This window comes from Canis lupus, chromosome 26 (assembly GCF_011100685.1).
Source record: "Canis lupus familiaris isolate Mischka breed German Shepherd chromosome 26, alternate assembly UU_Cfam_GSD_1.0, whole genome shotgun sequence".
In the NCBI taxonomy this organism is placed as follows: Eukaryota; Metazoa; Chordata; class Mammalia; order Carnivora; family Canidae; genus Canis; species Canis lupus.
The window spans coordinates 17,337,396-17,353,422 of NC_049247.1; the positions used below are offsets into that span (position 1 = coordinate 17,337,396).

Genomic DNA, 16,027 nt, shown 5'->3' on the forward strand with positions numbered 1-16,027 from the left:
AACTTGATATGGTCTCATTCATTTGGGGAATATAAAAACTGGTGAAGGGAATTAAGGGAATGGCGAAATGAGGGAAAATATCAGTGAGGGTGACAAAACAGGAGACACACCAAACTCTGGGAACTGAACAAGGGGTAGTGGAAAGGGTGCTGGGCAGGTGGTTGGGATGACTGGGAGAAGGGAACTCATGGGGGCACCTGGCGGGATGAGCACTGGGTGTTATGCTATATACTGGCAAATTGAACTCCAATAAAAAAATGTAAAAACAGAAAACATTTTCTAATATTTAACATGGACTAGTATGTCCAAATGTTAGCTTCACAACCCCTCACATTAAAACTGACCAAATTAGAGTTCTCAATGCGATTTCACTATTTTGGCCACAAACTAATGACTGACCTTTTAAATTAAGATGTGGACACATGAAACAAAGAATACGGCTTAGGAGGTTTGTCTTTACTATGGCACCCCGGCAAAACTGACTAATGATTCTGTGTTGCGTGTGTGGAGAGAGCAAAAGAGCAAGTGTAAGGAGGAGAGGGGCAGAGGGAAAGGAAGAGAGAGTACAAAGCAGGCTCCATGCTGAATATGGGTGAATCTGATGACCTTGTGGTCATGACCAGAGCTGAAAACCAGGAGGCAGAAACTTAGCTGACAGAAACACCCAGGTGCCCTTAGGACAATATTTCTTGAGGATATTTAATGAATCAATTTTCATGTTACCCTCTCGGATATCTGATGATGAGTCAAGTTCCTTGCTGCGGTATATTGTGAATATTTTCAGCCGTTTTTCAGGGCTGGTGTCTCCAGGTTGTCCACTCAATTTTTGTTTATTTGTTTCCACCACAGCTCCTGGGAATAAAATGGACAGAGAAAGAGCTGTTGACTGACATATTGTTGTTTGAAGAGCCTCGAAAATTAAGGAGTCAATCCCATTTACATGTGTACCCAAAAGCATAAGCTACCTGAATAAACCTAACTAAAGTGGTAAAGGTTCTGTACCCTAAACACCACAGGACGTTCCTGATTGAAATCGAGGAAGGCATAAAGAGAAGGAAAAATGTTCCATACTCATGGATAGGAAGAATTAATATTGTGAAAATGTCCATGCTACCCAGGGCAATTTACACATTTCATGCAATCCCTATCAAAATACCATGGACTTTCTTCAGAGAGTTGTAACAAACCATCTTAAGATTAGTGTGGAACCGGAAAAGACCCCAAAGAGCCAGGGGACTATTCAAAACGAAGACCACAGCTGGGGGCATCACAATGTCAGATTTCAGGTTGTACTACACAGCTGTGGCCATCAAGACAGTGTGGTAGTGGCACAAAAACAGACCCATAGATCAATGGAACCAAATAGCAAATCCAGAAGTGGACCCTCAACTTTATGGTCAACTAATCTTCGAGAAAGTAGGAAAGACGATCCCTGGAAAAAAGACAGTCTCTTCAATAAATGGTGCTGGGAACATTGGACATCCACATGCAGAAGAAGGAACCTAAAGCATACTCTGACACCACACACAAAAATAAACTCAAAAAGGATGAAAGGTCTAAATGTGAGACAAGAATCCACCCAAATCCTAGAGGCGAACAGAGGCAACACCCATTTTAAAATTGGCCACAGCAACATCTCGCAAGATACATCCGCGAAGGCAAGAGAAACAACAGCAACAAGGAATTACTGGGACTTCACCCAGATCGAAAGCTTCTGCACAGCAAAAGAAACAGTCCACAAAAATAAAAGACAACCTACAGAACGGGAGAAGATCCTTGCAAATGACCTCTCAAAGGGCTGGTGTCCAAGATCTATAAAGAACATATTCAACTCAAGAGCAAAGGAACAAACAATCCGATCGTGAAACGGGCAAAAGACCCGAACAGAAATCTCACAGGGGAAGACAGAGACACGGCCAACAAGCACATGAGAACATGCCCCGCATCGCTGGTCATCAGGGAACTACAGATCCAAACCCCCATGAGATACCACCTCACACCAGTGGGAATGGGAAAAGTCACAAGACAGGAAACCACAAATGTTGGAGAGGATGAGGACAAAGGGGAACCCTCTTGCACTGTAGGTGGGAATGTGAACTGGTGCAGCCACTCTGGAAACCTGTGTGGAAGTTCCTCAAAGAGTTAAAAACAGATCTTCCCTATGGCCCAGCCTTTGCACTGCTGGGGATTCACCCCAAAGCTGCAGATGCGGTGAAATGCGGGGACACATGCACCCTGCTGTTTATGGCAGCAACGTCCACAGTAGGCAAACTGTGGAAGCAGCGTAGGGATCCATCGAGAGATGAAGGGATAAAGAAGATGTGGTCCACGGCTACAATGGAATTATTCCTCAGCCATGAGAGACGACAAATACCCACCATTTGATCTGACATGGACAGACCTGGAGGGACTTACGCTGAGTGAAATAAGTCCATCAGAAAAGGACAAACTTGATATGGTCTCATTCATTTGGGGAATATAAAAACTGGTGAAAGGGAATAAAGGGAATGGCGAAATGAGGGAAAATATCAGTGAGGGTGACAAAACAGGAGACACACCAAACTCTGGGAACTGAACAAGGGGTAGTGGAAGGGGTGCTGTGCAGGTGGTTGGGATGACTGGGAGAAGGGAACTGATGGGGGCACCTGGCGGGATGAGCACTGGGTGTTATGCTATATACTGGCAAATTGAACTCCAATAAAAAAATGTAAAAACAGAAAACATTTTCTAATATTTAAAATGGACTAGTATGTCCAAATGTTATCTTCACAACCCTTCCCATTAAAACTGACCAAATTAGAGTTCTCAATGCGATTTCACTATTTTGGCCACAAACTAATGACTGACCTTTTAAATTAAGATGTGGACACATGAAACAAAGAATACGGCTTAGGAGGTTTGTCTTTACTATGGCACCCCGGCAAAACTGACTAATGATTCTGTGTTGCGTGTGTGGAGAGAGCAAAAGAGCAAGTGTAAGGAGGAGAGGGGCAGAGGGAAAGGAAGAGAGAATACAAAGCAGGCTCCATGCTGAATATGGGTGAATCTGATGACCTTGAGGTCATGACCAGAGCTGAAAACCAGGAGGCAGAAACTTAGCTGACAGAAACACCCAGGTGCCCTTAGGACAAGATTTCTTGAGGCTATTTAATGAATCAATTTTCATGTTACCCTCTGGGCTCTGATCCGTTGGCTGAACTTTTCTGTAACGGAAGATGGGAAAAATTTTTGTTCGTGTTGCAGGGCAGGTGTCCCCAGGTTGTCTGCTGGGTTCTGGTTGTGTTATGTTCACAGCAGATCCTGGGAAATAAATGGACATAGACAGAGCTGTTGAGTGACAGGTTGTTGTTAGAAGAGCCTCGAAAATTAAGGAGTCAATCCCACTTACAATTGCACCCCAAAGCATAAGCTACCTAGGAATAAACCTAACCAAAGAGGTAAAGGATTTGTATCGTAAACACCACAGAAGGTTCCTGATAGAAATTGAGGAAGGCATAAAGAGAAGGAAAAATGTTCCATGCTCATGGATAGGAAGAATTAATATTGTGAAAATGTTCATGTACCCAGGGCAATTTACACATTTCATGCAATCCCTATCAAAATGCCATGGACTTTCTTCAGAGATCTGGAACAAACCGTCTTAGGATTCAAGTGTGGAAACGGAAAAGACCCCAAAGAGCCAGGGGACTATTCAAAACGAAGACCACAACTGGGGGCATCACAATGCCAGATTTCAGGTTGTACTACACAGCTGTGGCCATCAAGACAGTGTGGTAGTGGCACAAAAACAGACCCATAGATCAATGGAACCGAATAGTGAATCCAGAAGTGGACCCTCAACTTTATGGTCAACTAATATTCGAGAAAGCAGGAAAGACTATCCCTGGTAAAAAGACAGTCTCTTCAATAAATGGTGCTGGGAACATTGGACATCCACATGCAGAAGAAGGAACCTAGAGCATACTCTGACACCACACACAAAAATAAACTCAAAAAGGATGAAAGATCTAAATGTGAGACAAGAATCCATCCAAATCTTAGAGGTGAACAGAGGTAACACCCTTTTTCAACTTGGCCACAGCAACATCTCGCAAGATACATCCGCGAAGGCAAGAGAAACAACAGCAACAAGGAATTACTGGGACTTCACCCAGATCGAAAGCTTCTGCACAGCAAAAGAAACAGTCCACAAAAATAAAAGACAACCTACAGAACGGGAGAAGATCCTTGCAAATGACCTCTCAAAGGGCTGGTGTCCAAGATCTATAAAGAACATATTCAACTCAAGAGCAAAGGAACAAACAATCCGATCGTTAAACGAGCAAAAGACCCGAACAGAAATCTCACAGGGGAAGGCAGAGACCCGGCCAACAAGCACAATAGAACATCCCCGCATCGCTGGTCATCAGGGAACTACAGATCCAAACCCCCATGAGATACCACCTCACACCAGTGGGAATGGGAAAAGTCACAAGACAGGAAACCACAAATGTTGGAGAGGATGCGGACAAAGGGGAACCCTCTTGCACTGTAGGTGGGAATGTGAACTGGTGCAGCCACTCTGGAAACCTGTGTGGAAGTTCCTCAAAGAGTTAAAAACAGATCTTCCCTATGGCCCAGCCTTTGCACTGCTGGGGATTCACCCCAAAGCTGCAGATGCGGTGAAATGCGGGGACACCTGCACCCCGCTGTTTATGGCAGCAACGTCCACAGTAGGCAAACTGTGGAAGGAGCGTAGGGATCCATCGAGAGATGAAGGGATAAAGAAGATGTGGTCCACGGCTACAATGGAATTATTCCTCAGCCATGAGAGACGACAAATACCCACCATTTGATCTGACATGGACAGACCTGGAGGGACTTACGCTGAGTGAAATAAGTCCATCAGAAAAGGACAAACTTGATATGGTCTCATTCATTTGGGGAATATAAAAACTGGTGAAAGGGAATTAAGGGAATGGCGAAATGAGGGAAAATATCAGTGAGGGTGACAAAACAGGAGACACACCAAACTCTGGGAACTGAACAAGGGGTAGTGGAAGGGGTGCTGCGCAGGTGGTTGGGATGACTGGGAGAAGGGAACTGATGGGGGCACCTGGCGGGATGAGCACTGGGTGTTATGCTATATACTGGCAAATTGAACTCCAATAAAAAAATGTAAAAACAGAAAACATTTTCTAATATTTAACATGGACTAGTATGTCCAAATGTTATCTTCACAACCCCTCACATTAAAACTGACCAAATTAGAGTTCTCAATGCGATTTCACTATTTTGGCCACAAACTAATGACTGACCTTTTAAATTAAGATGTGGACACATGAAACAAAGAATACGGCTTAGGAGGTTTGTCTTTACTATGGCACCCCGAGCAAAACTGACTAATGATTCTGTGTTGCGTGTGTGGAGAGAGCAAAAGAGCAAGTGTAAGGAGGAGAGGGGCAGAGGGAAAGGAAGAGAGAGTACAAAGCAGACTCCATGCTGAATATGGGTGAATCTGATGACCTTGAGGTCATGACCAGAGCTGAAAACCAGGAGGCAGAAACTTAGCTGACAGAAACACCCAGGTGCCCTTAGGACAAGATTTCTTGAGGCTATTTAATGAATCAATTTTCATGTTACCCTCTGGGCTCTGATCCGTTGGCTGAACTTTTCTGTAACGGAAGATGGGAAGAATTTTTGTTTGTGTTGCAGGGCAGGTGTCCCCAGGTTGTCCTCTGGGTTCTGGTTGTGTTATGTTCACAGCAGATCCTGGGAAATAAATGGACATAGACAGAGCTGTTGAGTGACAGGTTGTTGTTAGAAGAGCCTCGAAAATTAAGGAGTCAATCCCACTTACAATTGCACCCCAAAGCATAAGCTACCTAGGAATAAACCTAACCAAAGAGGTAAAGGATTTGTACCGTAAACACCACAGAACGTTCCTGATAGAAATCGAGGAAGGCATAAAGAGAAGGAAAAATGTTCCATGCTCATGGATAGGAAGAATTAATATTGTGAAAATGTTCATGTACCCAGGGCAATTTACACATTTCATGCAATCCCTATCAAAATGCCATGGACTTTCTTCAGAGATCTGGAACAAACCATCTTATGATTCAAGTGTGGAACCGGAAAAGACCCCAAAGAGCCAGGGGACTATTCAAAACGAAGACCACAGCTGGGGGCATCACAATGCCAGATTTCAGGTTGTACTACACAGCTGTGGCCATCAAGACAGTGTGGTAGTGGCACAAAAACAGACCCATAGATCAATGGAACCGAATAGTGATTCCAGAAGTGGACCCTCAACTTTATGGTCAACTAATATTCGAGAAAGCAGGAAAGACTATCCCTGGAAAAAAGACAGTCTCTTCAATAAATGGTGCTGGGAACTTTGGACATCCACATGCAGAAGAAGGAACCTAGAGCATACTCTGACACCACACACAAAAATAAACTCAAAAAGGATGAAAGATCTAAATGTGAGACAAGAATCCACCCAAATCCTAGAGGAGAACACAGGCAACACCCATTTTAAATTGGCCACAGCAACATCTCGCAAGATACATCCGCGAAGGCAAGAGAAACAACAGCAACAAGGAATTACTGGGACTTCACCCAGATCGAAAGCTTCTGCACAGCAAAAGAAACAGTCCACAAAAATAAAAGACAACCTACAGAACGGGAAAAAGATCCTTACAAACGACCTCTCAGACAAAGGGCTAGTGTCCAAGATCTATAAAGAACATATTCAACTCAAGAGCAAAGGAACAAACAATCCGATCGTGAAATGGGCAAAAGACCCGAACAGAAATCTCACAGGGGAAGACAGAGACACGGCCAAAAGCACATGAGAACATCCCCGCATCACTGGACATCAGGGATCTACAGATCCAAACCCCCATGAGATACCACCTCACACCAGTGGGAATGGAGAAAAGTCACAAGACAGGAAACCACAAATGTTGGAGAGGATGCGGACAAACGGGATCCCTCTTGCAATGTAGGTGGGAATGTGAACTGGTGAAGCCACTCTGGAAACGTGTGTGGAGGTTCCTCAAAGAGTTAAAAACAGATCTTCCCTATGGCCCAGCCTTTGCACTGCTGGGGATTCACCCCAAAGCTGCAGATGCGGAAAAATGCGGGGACACCTGCACCCCGCTGTTTATGGCAGCAACGTCCACAGTAGGCAAACTGTGGAAGGAGCTCGGGGTCCATCGAGAGATGAAGGGATAAAGAAGATGTGGTCCACGGCTACAACGGAATTATTCGTCAGCCATGAGCGACGACAAATACCCACCATTTGATCCGACGTGGACGGACCTGGAGGGACATACGCTGAGTGAAATAAGTCCATCGGAAAAGGACACGCTTGATATGGTCTCATTCATTTGGGGAATATAAAAACTGGTGAAAGGGAATAAAGGGAATGGAGAAAGGGAGGGAAAATATCAGTGAGGGTGACAAAACAGGAGACACACCGAACTCTGGGAACTGAATAAGGGGTAATGGAAGCGATGGTGGGTGGGCGGTTGAGGCGACCTGGTGATGGGCACGGATGGGGGCACTTGGCGGGATGAGCACTGAGCATATGCTATATGCTGGCAAATTGAACTCCAATAAAAAAAATGTAGAAACAGAAAACATTTTGCTAATATTTAACACGGACTAGTATGTCCAAATGTTATCTTCACAACCCCTCCCATTAAATCTGACCAAATTAGAGTTCTCAATGCGATTTCACTATTTTGACCACAAACTAATGACTGACCTTTTAAATTAAGATGTGGACACATGGGGGGGAGGAGCAAGATGGCGGAGGAGTAGGGTCTCCAAATCACCTGTCTCCACCAAACTACCTAGAAAACCTTCAAATTATCCTGAAAATCTATGAATTCGGCCTGAGATTTAAAGAGAGACCAGCTGGAATGCTACAGTGAGAAGAGTTCGCGCATCTATCAAGGTAGGAAGACGGGGAAAAAGAAATAAAGGAACAAAGGCCTCCAAGGGGGAGGGGCCCCGCGAGGAGCCGGGCTGAGGCCGGGGCGAGGGTCCCCAGGACAGGAGAGCCCCGTCCCGGAGGAGCAGGAGCTGCACCGACCTTCCCGGGTGGAAAGGGGCTCGCGGGGAGTTGGAGCAGGACCCAGGAGGGCGGGGATGCCCTCGGGCTCCCTGGGACAGTAACAGCAACTGCGCGCCCAGGAGAGTGCGCCGAGCTCCCTAAGGGCTGCAGCGCGCACGGCGGGACCCGGCGGGACCCGGAGCAGCTCGGGGGGCTCGGGCGGCGGCTCCGCGGAGGGGGCTGCGCGGCCCCGGGAGCAGCTCGGAGGGGCTCGGGCAGAGGAAGAGGCTCCGTGCGGAGGGGGCTGCGCGGTTCCAGGAGCAGCTCGGAGGGGCTCGGGCGGCAGCTCCGCGGAGGGGGTTGCGCGGCCCGGGAGCGCGAATCCACCAGCGCAGGCTCCGGAGCACAGGGCGCCGGGACACAGCCCAGGATCCCGCCTCCCCCGGGACAGGCAGAGGCCGGGAGGGCCCAGGACAGCAAGGACGCTCCTGCCCCAGCTGAGCAGATCAGCGGCCCCGCCCCGGAGCCTCCAGGCCCTGCAGACGGAGTTCCTGCCGGAGCTGACTCCAGGTTTCCAGAGCTGCCCCGCCACTGGGGCTGTTCCTCCTGCGGCCTCACGGGGTAAACAACCCCCACCAGCCCTGCACCAGGCAGGGGCACAGCAGCTCCCCCAACTGCTAACACCTGAAAATCAGCACAACAGGCCCCTCCCCCAGAACACCAGCTAGACTGACAACTTCAAGGAGAAGCCAAGGGACTTAAAGAACACAGAATCAGAAGATACTCCCCGGTGGTTCTTTTTTTGTTTGTTTGTTTTTGTTTTTGTTTTTGTTTTTGTTTTGTTTTGCTTTTTGATTTGTTTCCTTCCCCCACCCCCTTTTTTTCTCCTTTCTTTTTCTTTCTCTTTTTCTTCTTTTTTTTTTTTTTTTTTCGTTTTTTTTTTCTTTTTCTTCCCTTTTTTTTTCTCTTTCTCTTTTCTTTCCTTCTTTCTCTCCTCTCTTTTTCTCTTTTTCCCAATACAACTTGCTTTTGGCCACTCTGCACTGAGCAAAATGACTAGAAGGAAAACCTCACCTCAAAAGAAAGAATCAGAAACAGTCCTCTCTCCCACAGAGTTACAAAATCTGGATTACAATTCAATGTCAGAAAGCCAATTCAGAAGCACTATTATACAGCTACTGGTGGCTCTAGAAAAAAGTATAAAGGACTCAAGAGACTTCATGACTGCAGAATTTAGAGCTAATCAGGCAGAAATTAAAAACCAATTGAATGAGATGCAATCCAAACTAGAAGTCCTAACGACGAGGGTTAACGAGGTGGAAGAACGAGTGAGTGACCTAGAAGACAAGTTGACAGCAAAGAGGGAAACTGAGGAAAAAAGAGACAAACAATTAAAAGACCATGAAGATAGATTAAGGGAAATAAACGACAGCCTGAGGAAGAAAAACCTACGTTTAATTGGGGTTCCCGAGGGCGCCGAAAGGGACAGAGGGCCAGAATATGTATTTGAACAAATTCTAGCTGAAAACTTTCCTAATCTGGGAAGGGAAACAGGCATTCAGATCCAGGAAATAGAGAGATCCCCCCCTAAAATCAATAAAAACCGTTCAACACCTCGACATTTAATTGTGAAGCTTGCAAATTCCAAAGATAAGGAGAAGATCCTTAAAGCAGCAAGAGACAAGAAATCCCTGACTTTTATGGGGAGGAGTATTAGGGTAACAGCAGACCTCTCCACAGAGACCTGGCAGGCCAGAAAGGGCTGGCAGGATATATTCAGGGTCCTAAATGAAAAGAACATGCAACCAAGAATACTTTATCCAGCAAGGCTCTCATTCAAAATGGAAGGAGAGATAAAGAGCTTCCAAGACAGGCAGCAACTAAAAGAATATGTGACCTCCAAACCAGCTCTGCAAGAAATTTTAAGGGGGCCTCTTAAAATTCCCCTTTAAGAAGAAGTTCAGTGGAACAGTCCACAAAAACAAAGACTGAATAGATATCATGATGACACTAAACTCATATCTCTCAATAGTAACTCTGAATGTGAACGGGCTTAATGACCCCATCAAAAGGCGCAGGGTTTCAGACTGGATAAAAAAGCAGGACCCATCTATTTGCTGTCTACAAGAGACTCATTTTAGACAGAAGGACACCTACAGCCTGAAAATAAAAGGTTGGAGAACCATTTACCATTCGAATGGTCCTCAAAAGAAAGTAGGGGTAGCCATCCTTATATCAGATAAACTAAAATTTACCCCAAAGACTGTAGTGAGAGATGAAGAGGGACACTATATCATACTTAAAGGATCTATTCAACAAGAGGACTTAACAATCCTCAATATATATGCTCCGAATGTGGGAGCTGCCAAATATATAAATCAATTATTAACCAAAGTGAAGAAATACTTAGATAATAATACACTTATACTTGGTGACTTCAATCTAGCTCTTTCTATACTTGATAGGTCTTCTAAGCAAAACATCTCCAAAGAAACGAGAGCTTTAAATGATACACTGGACCAGATGGATTTCACAGATATCTACAGAACTTTACATCCAAACTCAACTGAATACACATTCTTCTCAAGCGCACATGGAACTTTCTCCAGAATAGACCACATATTGGGTCACAAATCGGGTCTGAACCGATACCAAAAGATTGGGATTGTCCCCTGCATATTCTCGGACCATAATGCCTTGAAATTAGAACTAAATCACAACAAGAAGTTTGGAAGGACCTCAAACACATGGAGGTTAAGGACCATCCTGCTAAAAGATAAAAGGGTCAACCAGGAAATTAAGGAAGAATTAAAAAGACTCATGGAAACTAATGAGAATGAAGATACAACCGTTCAAAATCTTTGGGATGCAGCAAAAGCAGTCCTAAGGGGGAAATACATCGCAATACAAGCATCCATTCAAAAACTGGAAAGAACTCAAATACAAAAGCTAACCTTACACATAAAGGAGCTAGAGAAAAAACAGCAAATAGATCCTACACCCAAGAGAAGAAGGGAGCTAATAAAGATTCGAGCAGAACTCAACGAAATCGAGACCAGAAGAACTGTGGAACAGATCAACAGAACCAGGAGTTGGTTCTTTGAAAGAATTAATAAGATAGATAAACCATTAGCCAGCCTTATTAAAAAGAAGAGAGAGAAGACTCAAATTAATAAAATCATGAATGAGAAAGGAGAGATCACTACCAACACCAAGGAAATACAAACGATTTTAAAAACATATTATGAACAGCTATACGCCAATAAATTAGGCAATCTAGAAGAAATGGACGCATTCCTGGAAAGCCACAAACTACCAAAACTGGAACAGGAAGAAATAGAAAACCTGAACAGGCCAATAACCAGGGAGGAAATTGAAGCAGTCATCAAAAACCTCCCAAGACACAAGAGTCCAGGGCCAGATGGCTTCCCAGGAGAATTTTATCAAACGTTTAAAGAAGAAATCATACCTATTCTCCTAAAGCTGTTTGGAAAGATAGAAAGAGATGGAGTACTTCCAAATTCGTTCTATGAAGCCAGCATCACCTTAATTCCAAAGCCAGACAAAGACCCCGCCAAAAAGGAGAATTACAGACCAATATCCCTGATGAACATGGATGCAAAAATTCTCAACAAGATACTGGCCAATAGGATCCAACAATACATTAAGAAAATTATTCACCATGACCAAGTAGGATTTATCCCTGGGACACAAGGCTGGTTCAACACCCGTAAAACAATCAATGTGATTCATCATATCAGCAAGAGAAAAACCAAGAACCATATGATCCTCTCATTGGATGCAGAGAAAGCATTTGACAAAATACAGCATCCATTCCTGATCAAAACTCTTCAGAGTGTAGGGATAGAGGGAACATTCCTCGACATCTTAAAAGCCATCTATGAAAAGCCCACAGCAAATATCATTCTCAATGGGGAAGCACTGGGAGCCTTTCCCCTAAGATCAGGAACAAGACAGGGATGTCCACTCTCACCACTGCTATTCAACATAGTACTGGAAGTCCTAGCCTCAGCAATCAGACAACGAAAAGACATTAAAGGCATTCAAATTGGCAAAGAAGAAGTCAAACTCTCCCTCTTCGCCGATGACATGATACTCTACATAGAAAACCCAAAAGTCTCCACCCCAAGATTGCTAGAACTCATACAGCAATTCGGTAGCGTGGCAGGATACAAAATCAATGCCCAGAAGTCAGTGGCATTTCTATACACTAACAATGAGACTGAAGAAAGAGAAATTAAGAAGTCAATCCCATTTACAATTGCACCCAAAAGCATAAGATACCTAGGAATAAACCTCACCAAAGATGTAAAGGATCTATACCCTCAAAACTATAGAACACTTCTGAAAGAAATTGAGGAAGACACAAAGAGATGGAAAAATATTCCATGCTCATGGATTGGCAGAATTAATATTGTGAAAATGTCAATGTTACCCAGGGCAATATACACGTTTAATGCAATCCCTATCAAAATACCATGGACTTTCTTCAGAGAGTTAGAACAAATTATTTTAAGATTTGTGTGGAATCAGAAAAGACCCCGAATAGCCAGGGGAATTTTAAAAAAGAAAACCATATCTGGGGGCATCACAATGCCAGATTTCAGGTTGTACTACAAAGCTGTGGTCAGCAAGACAGTGTGGTACTGGCACAAAAACAGACGCATAGATCAGTGGAACAGAATAGAGAATCCAGAAGTGGACCCTGAACTTTATGGGCAACTAATATTCGATAAAGGAGGAAAGACTATCCATTGGAAGAAAGACAGTCTCTTCAATAAATGGTGCTGGGAAAATTGGACATCCACATGCAGAAGAATGAAACTAGACCACTCTCTTTCACCATACACAAAGATAAACTCAAAATGGATGAAAGATCTAAATGTGAGACAAGATTCCATCAAAATCCTAGAGAAGAACACAGGCAACACCCTTTTTGAACTCGGCCATAGTAACTTCTTGCAAGATACATCCACGAAGGCAAAAGAAACAAAAGCAAAAATGAACTATTGGGACTTCATCAAGATAAGAAGCTTTTGCACAGCAAAGGATACAGTCAACAAAACTCAAAGACAACCTACAGAATGGGAGAAGATATTTGCAAATGACATATCAGATAAAGGGCTAGTTTCCAAGATCTATAAAGAACTTATTAAACTCAACACCAAAGAAACAAACAATCCAATCATGAAATGGGCAAAAGACATGAACAGAAATCTCACAGAAGAAGACATAGACATGGCCAACATGCACATGAGAAAATGCTCTGCATCACTTGCCATCAGGGAAATACAAATCAAAACCACAATGAGATACCACCTCACACCAGTGAGAATGGGAAAAATTAACAAGGCAGGAAACAACAAATGTTGGAGAGGATGTGGAGAAAAGGGAACCCTCTTACACTGTTGGTGGGAATGTGAACTGGTGCAGCCACTGTGGAAAACTGTGTGGAGGTTCCTCAAACAGTTAAAAATATACCTGCCCTACGACCCAGCAATTGCACTGTTGGGGATTTACCCCAAAGATACAAATGCAATGAAACGCTGGGACACCTGCACCCCGATGTTTCTAGCAGCAATGGCCACGATAGCCAAACTGTGGAAGGAGCCTCGGTGTCCAACGAAAGATGAATGGATAAAGAAGATGTGGTTTATGTATACAATGGAATATTACTCAGCTATTAGAAATGACAAATACCCACCATTTGCTTCAACGTGGATGGAACTGGAGGGTATTATGCTGAGTGAAGTAAGTCAGTCGGAGAAGGACAAACATTATATGTTCTCATTCATTTGGGGAATATAAATAATAGTGAAAGGGAAAATAAGGGAAGGGAGAAGAAATGTGTGGGAAATATCAGAAAGGGAGACAGAACATAAAGACTGCTAACTCTGGGAAACGAACTAGGGGTGGTAGAAGGGGAGGAGGGCGGGGGGTGGGAGTGAATGGGTGACGGGCACTGGGTGTTATTCTGTATGTTAGTAAATTGAACACCAATAAAAAAAAAAATAAAAAAAAAAAAAAAAAAAAAAAAAAAAGATGTGGACACATGAAACATAAATAATACAGCTTAGGAGGTTTGTCTTTACAATGGCACCCCGAGCAAAACTGAATAATGATTCTGTTTTGTTTGTGTCGAGAGAGCAAAAGAGCAAGTGTAAGGAGGAGAGGGGCAGAGGGAAAGGAAGAAAGAGTACGAAGCAGGCTCCATGCTGAATATGGGTGAATCTGATGACCTTGAGGTCATGACCAGAGCTGAAAACCAGGAGGCAGAAACTTAGCTGACAGAAACACCCAGGTGCCCCTAGGACAAGATTTCTTGAGGCTATTTAATGAATCAATTTTCATGTTACCTTTTGATGGTTCGAGTGATAGTTCTACTTGTAAGCTGCAGCAGATGTTTAATAGTCTAATCTGCATTCCTGGGCAGGTGTCCCCAGGTTTTCTGCTAGGTTCTGGTTGTGTTGTTTCCATAGCAGATCCTGGGGAAAAAAAGGACATAGAAAGAGCTGTTGACTGACAGGTTGTTGTTAGAAGAGCCTTGAAAATTAAGCAGTGAGTCCCATTTACAATTGCACCCAATAGCATAAGCTACCTAGGAATAAACCTAACCAAAGAGGTAAAGGATCTGTACCCTAAACACCACAGAACGTTCCTGAAAGAAATCGAGGAAGGCATAAAGGGAAGGAAAAATGTTCCATTCTCATGGATAGGAAGAATTAATATTGTGAAAATGTCCCTGCTACCCAGGGCAATTTACACATTTCATGCCATCCCTATCAAAATGCCATGGACTTTCTTCAGTGAGTTGGAACAAACCATTTTAAGATTAGTGTGGAACCGGAAAAGACCCCAAAGAGCCAGGGGACTATTCAAAACGAAGACCACAGCTGGGGGCATCACAATGTCAGATTTCAGGTTGTACTACAAAGCCGTGGCCATCAAGACAGTGTCGTAGTGGCACAAAAACAGACCCATAGATCAATGGAACCGAATAGCGAATCCAGAAGTGGACCCTCAACTTTATGGTCAACTAATATTCGAGAAAGCAGGAAAGACTATCCCTGGAAAAAAGACAGTCTCTTCAATAAATGGTGCTGGGAACATTTGACACCCACATGCAGAAGAAGGAACCTAGACCATTCTCTGACACCACACACAAAGATAAACTCAAAAAGGATGAAAGATCTAAATGTGAGACAAGAATACATCCAAATCCTAGAGGTGAACAGAGGCAACAACACCCTTTTTCAACTTGGCCACAGCAACATCTCGCAAGATACATTGGCGAAGGCAAGAGAAACAAAAGCAAGAAGGAATTATTGGGACTTCACCCAGATCAAAAGCTTCTGCACAGCAAAAGAAACAGTCCACAAAAGTAAAGGACAACCTACAGAACGGGAGAAGGTATTTGCAAACGATCTCTGAGATAAAGGGCTAGTGTCCAAGATCTTTAAAGGACGTATTCAACTCTAGAGCAAAGAAACAAACAATCCAATCATGAAACCGGCAAAAGACACTCACAGAAATTTCACAGAGAAGACAGAGACACGGCCAACAAGCACATGAGAACATGCCCCGCATCGCTGGCCATCAGGGAACTACAGATCCATACCACAATGAGATACCACCTCACACCAGTGTGAATGGGGAAAAGTCACAAGACAGGAAACCACAAATGTTGGAGAGGATGCGGACAAAGCGAACCCTCTTGTACTGTACGTGGGAATGTGAACTGGTGCAGCTGTTAGAAGAGCATTGAAGATGAGTGATAACCTTATCAGAGGTCAAACTTTGATCTTATTACTGGTCATTTGCCTTGCAGAGCAACCTGAGTCAGCATGCCGTGCAGAAAGGCCTGGAGTTGCCATATGCTTATGGTTCCTGACTGAGAATATAATCTGCTAAATTTACAATGAAACACAATATGGAGTCTCACCCCTCCAGGTATTTAAAAAG

The 16,027-nt window shown here is 43.9% G+C and overlaps 1 protein-coding gene across 14 annotated transcripts in view; it reads right to left on the reverse strand.

Annotated features, from left to right (window-relative positions):
- LOC119877590 overlaps nucleotides 1-16,027 on the reverse strand; it is a 33,107-nt gene that overhangs the window by 13,210 nt on the left and 3,870 nt on the right. For 11 of the 14 annotated variants that reach the window (XM_038575350.1, XM_038575352.1, XM_038575353.1 and 8 more), the window contains 4 exons: nucleotides 14,422-14,550; nucleotides 5,623-5,751; nucleotides 3,172-3,300; nucleotides 724-852 (listed from right to left, as the gene is read on the reverse strand). In XM_038575350.1, the coding sequence (XP_038431278.1) occupies nucleotides 724-852; nucleotides 3,172-3,300; nucleotides 5,623-5,751; nucleotides 14,422-14,550 (516 nt within the window). The remainder of the gene's footprint in view (nucleotides 1-723; nucleotides 853-3,171; nucleotides 3,301-5,622; nucleotides 5,752-14,421; nucleotides 14,551-16,027) is intronic. The other 3 variants (XM_038575358.1, XM_038575354.1, XM_038575356.1) reach the window with 2 other exon arrangements.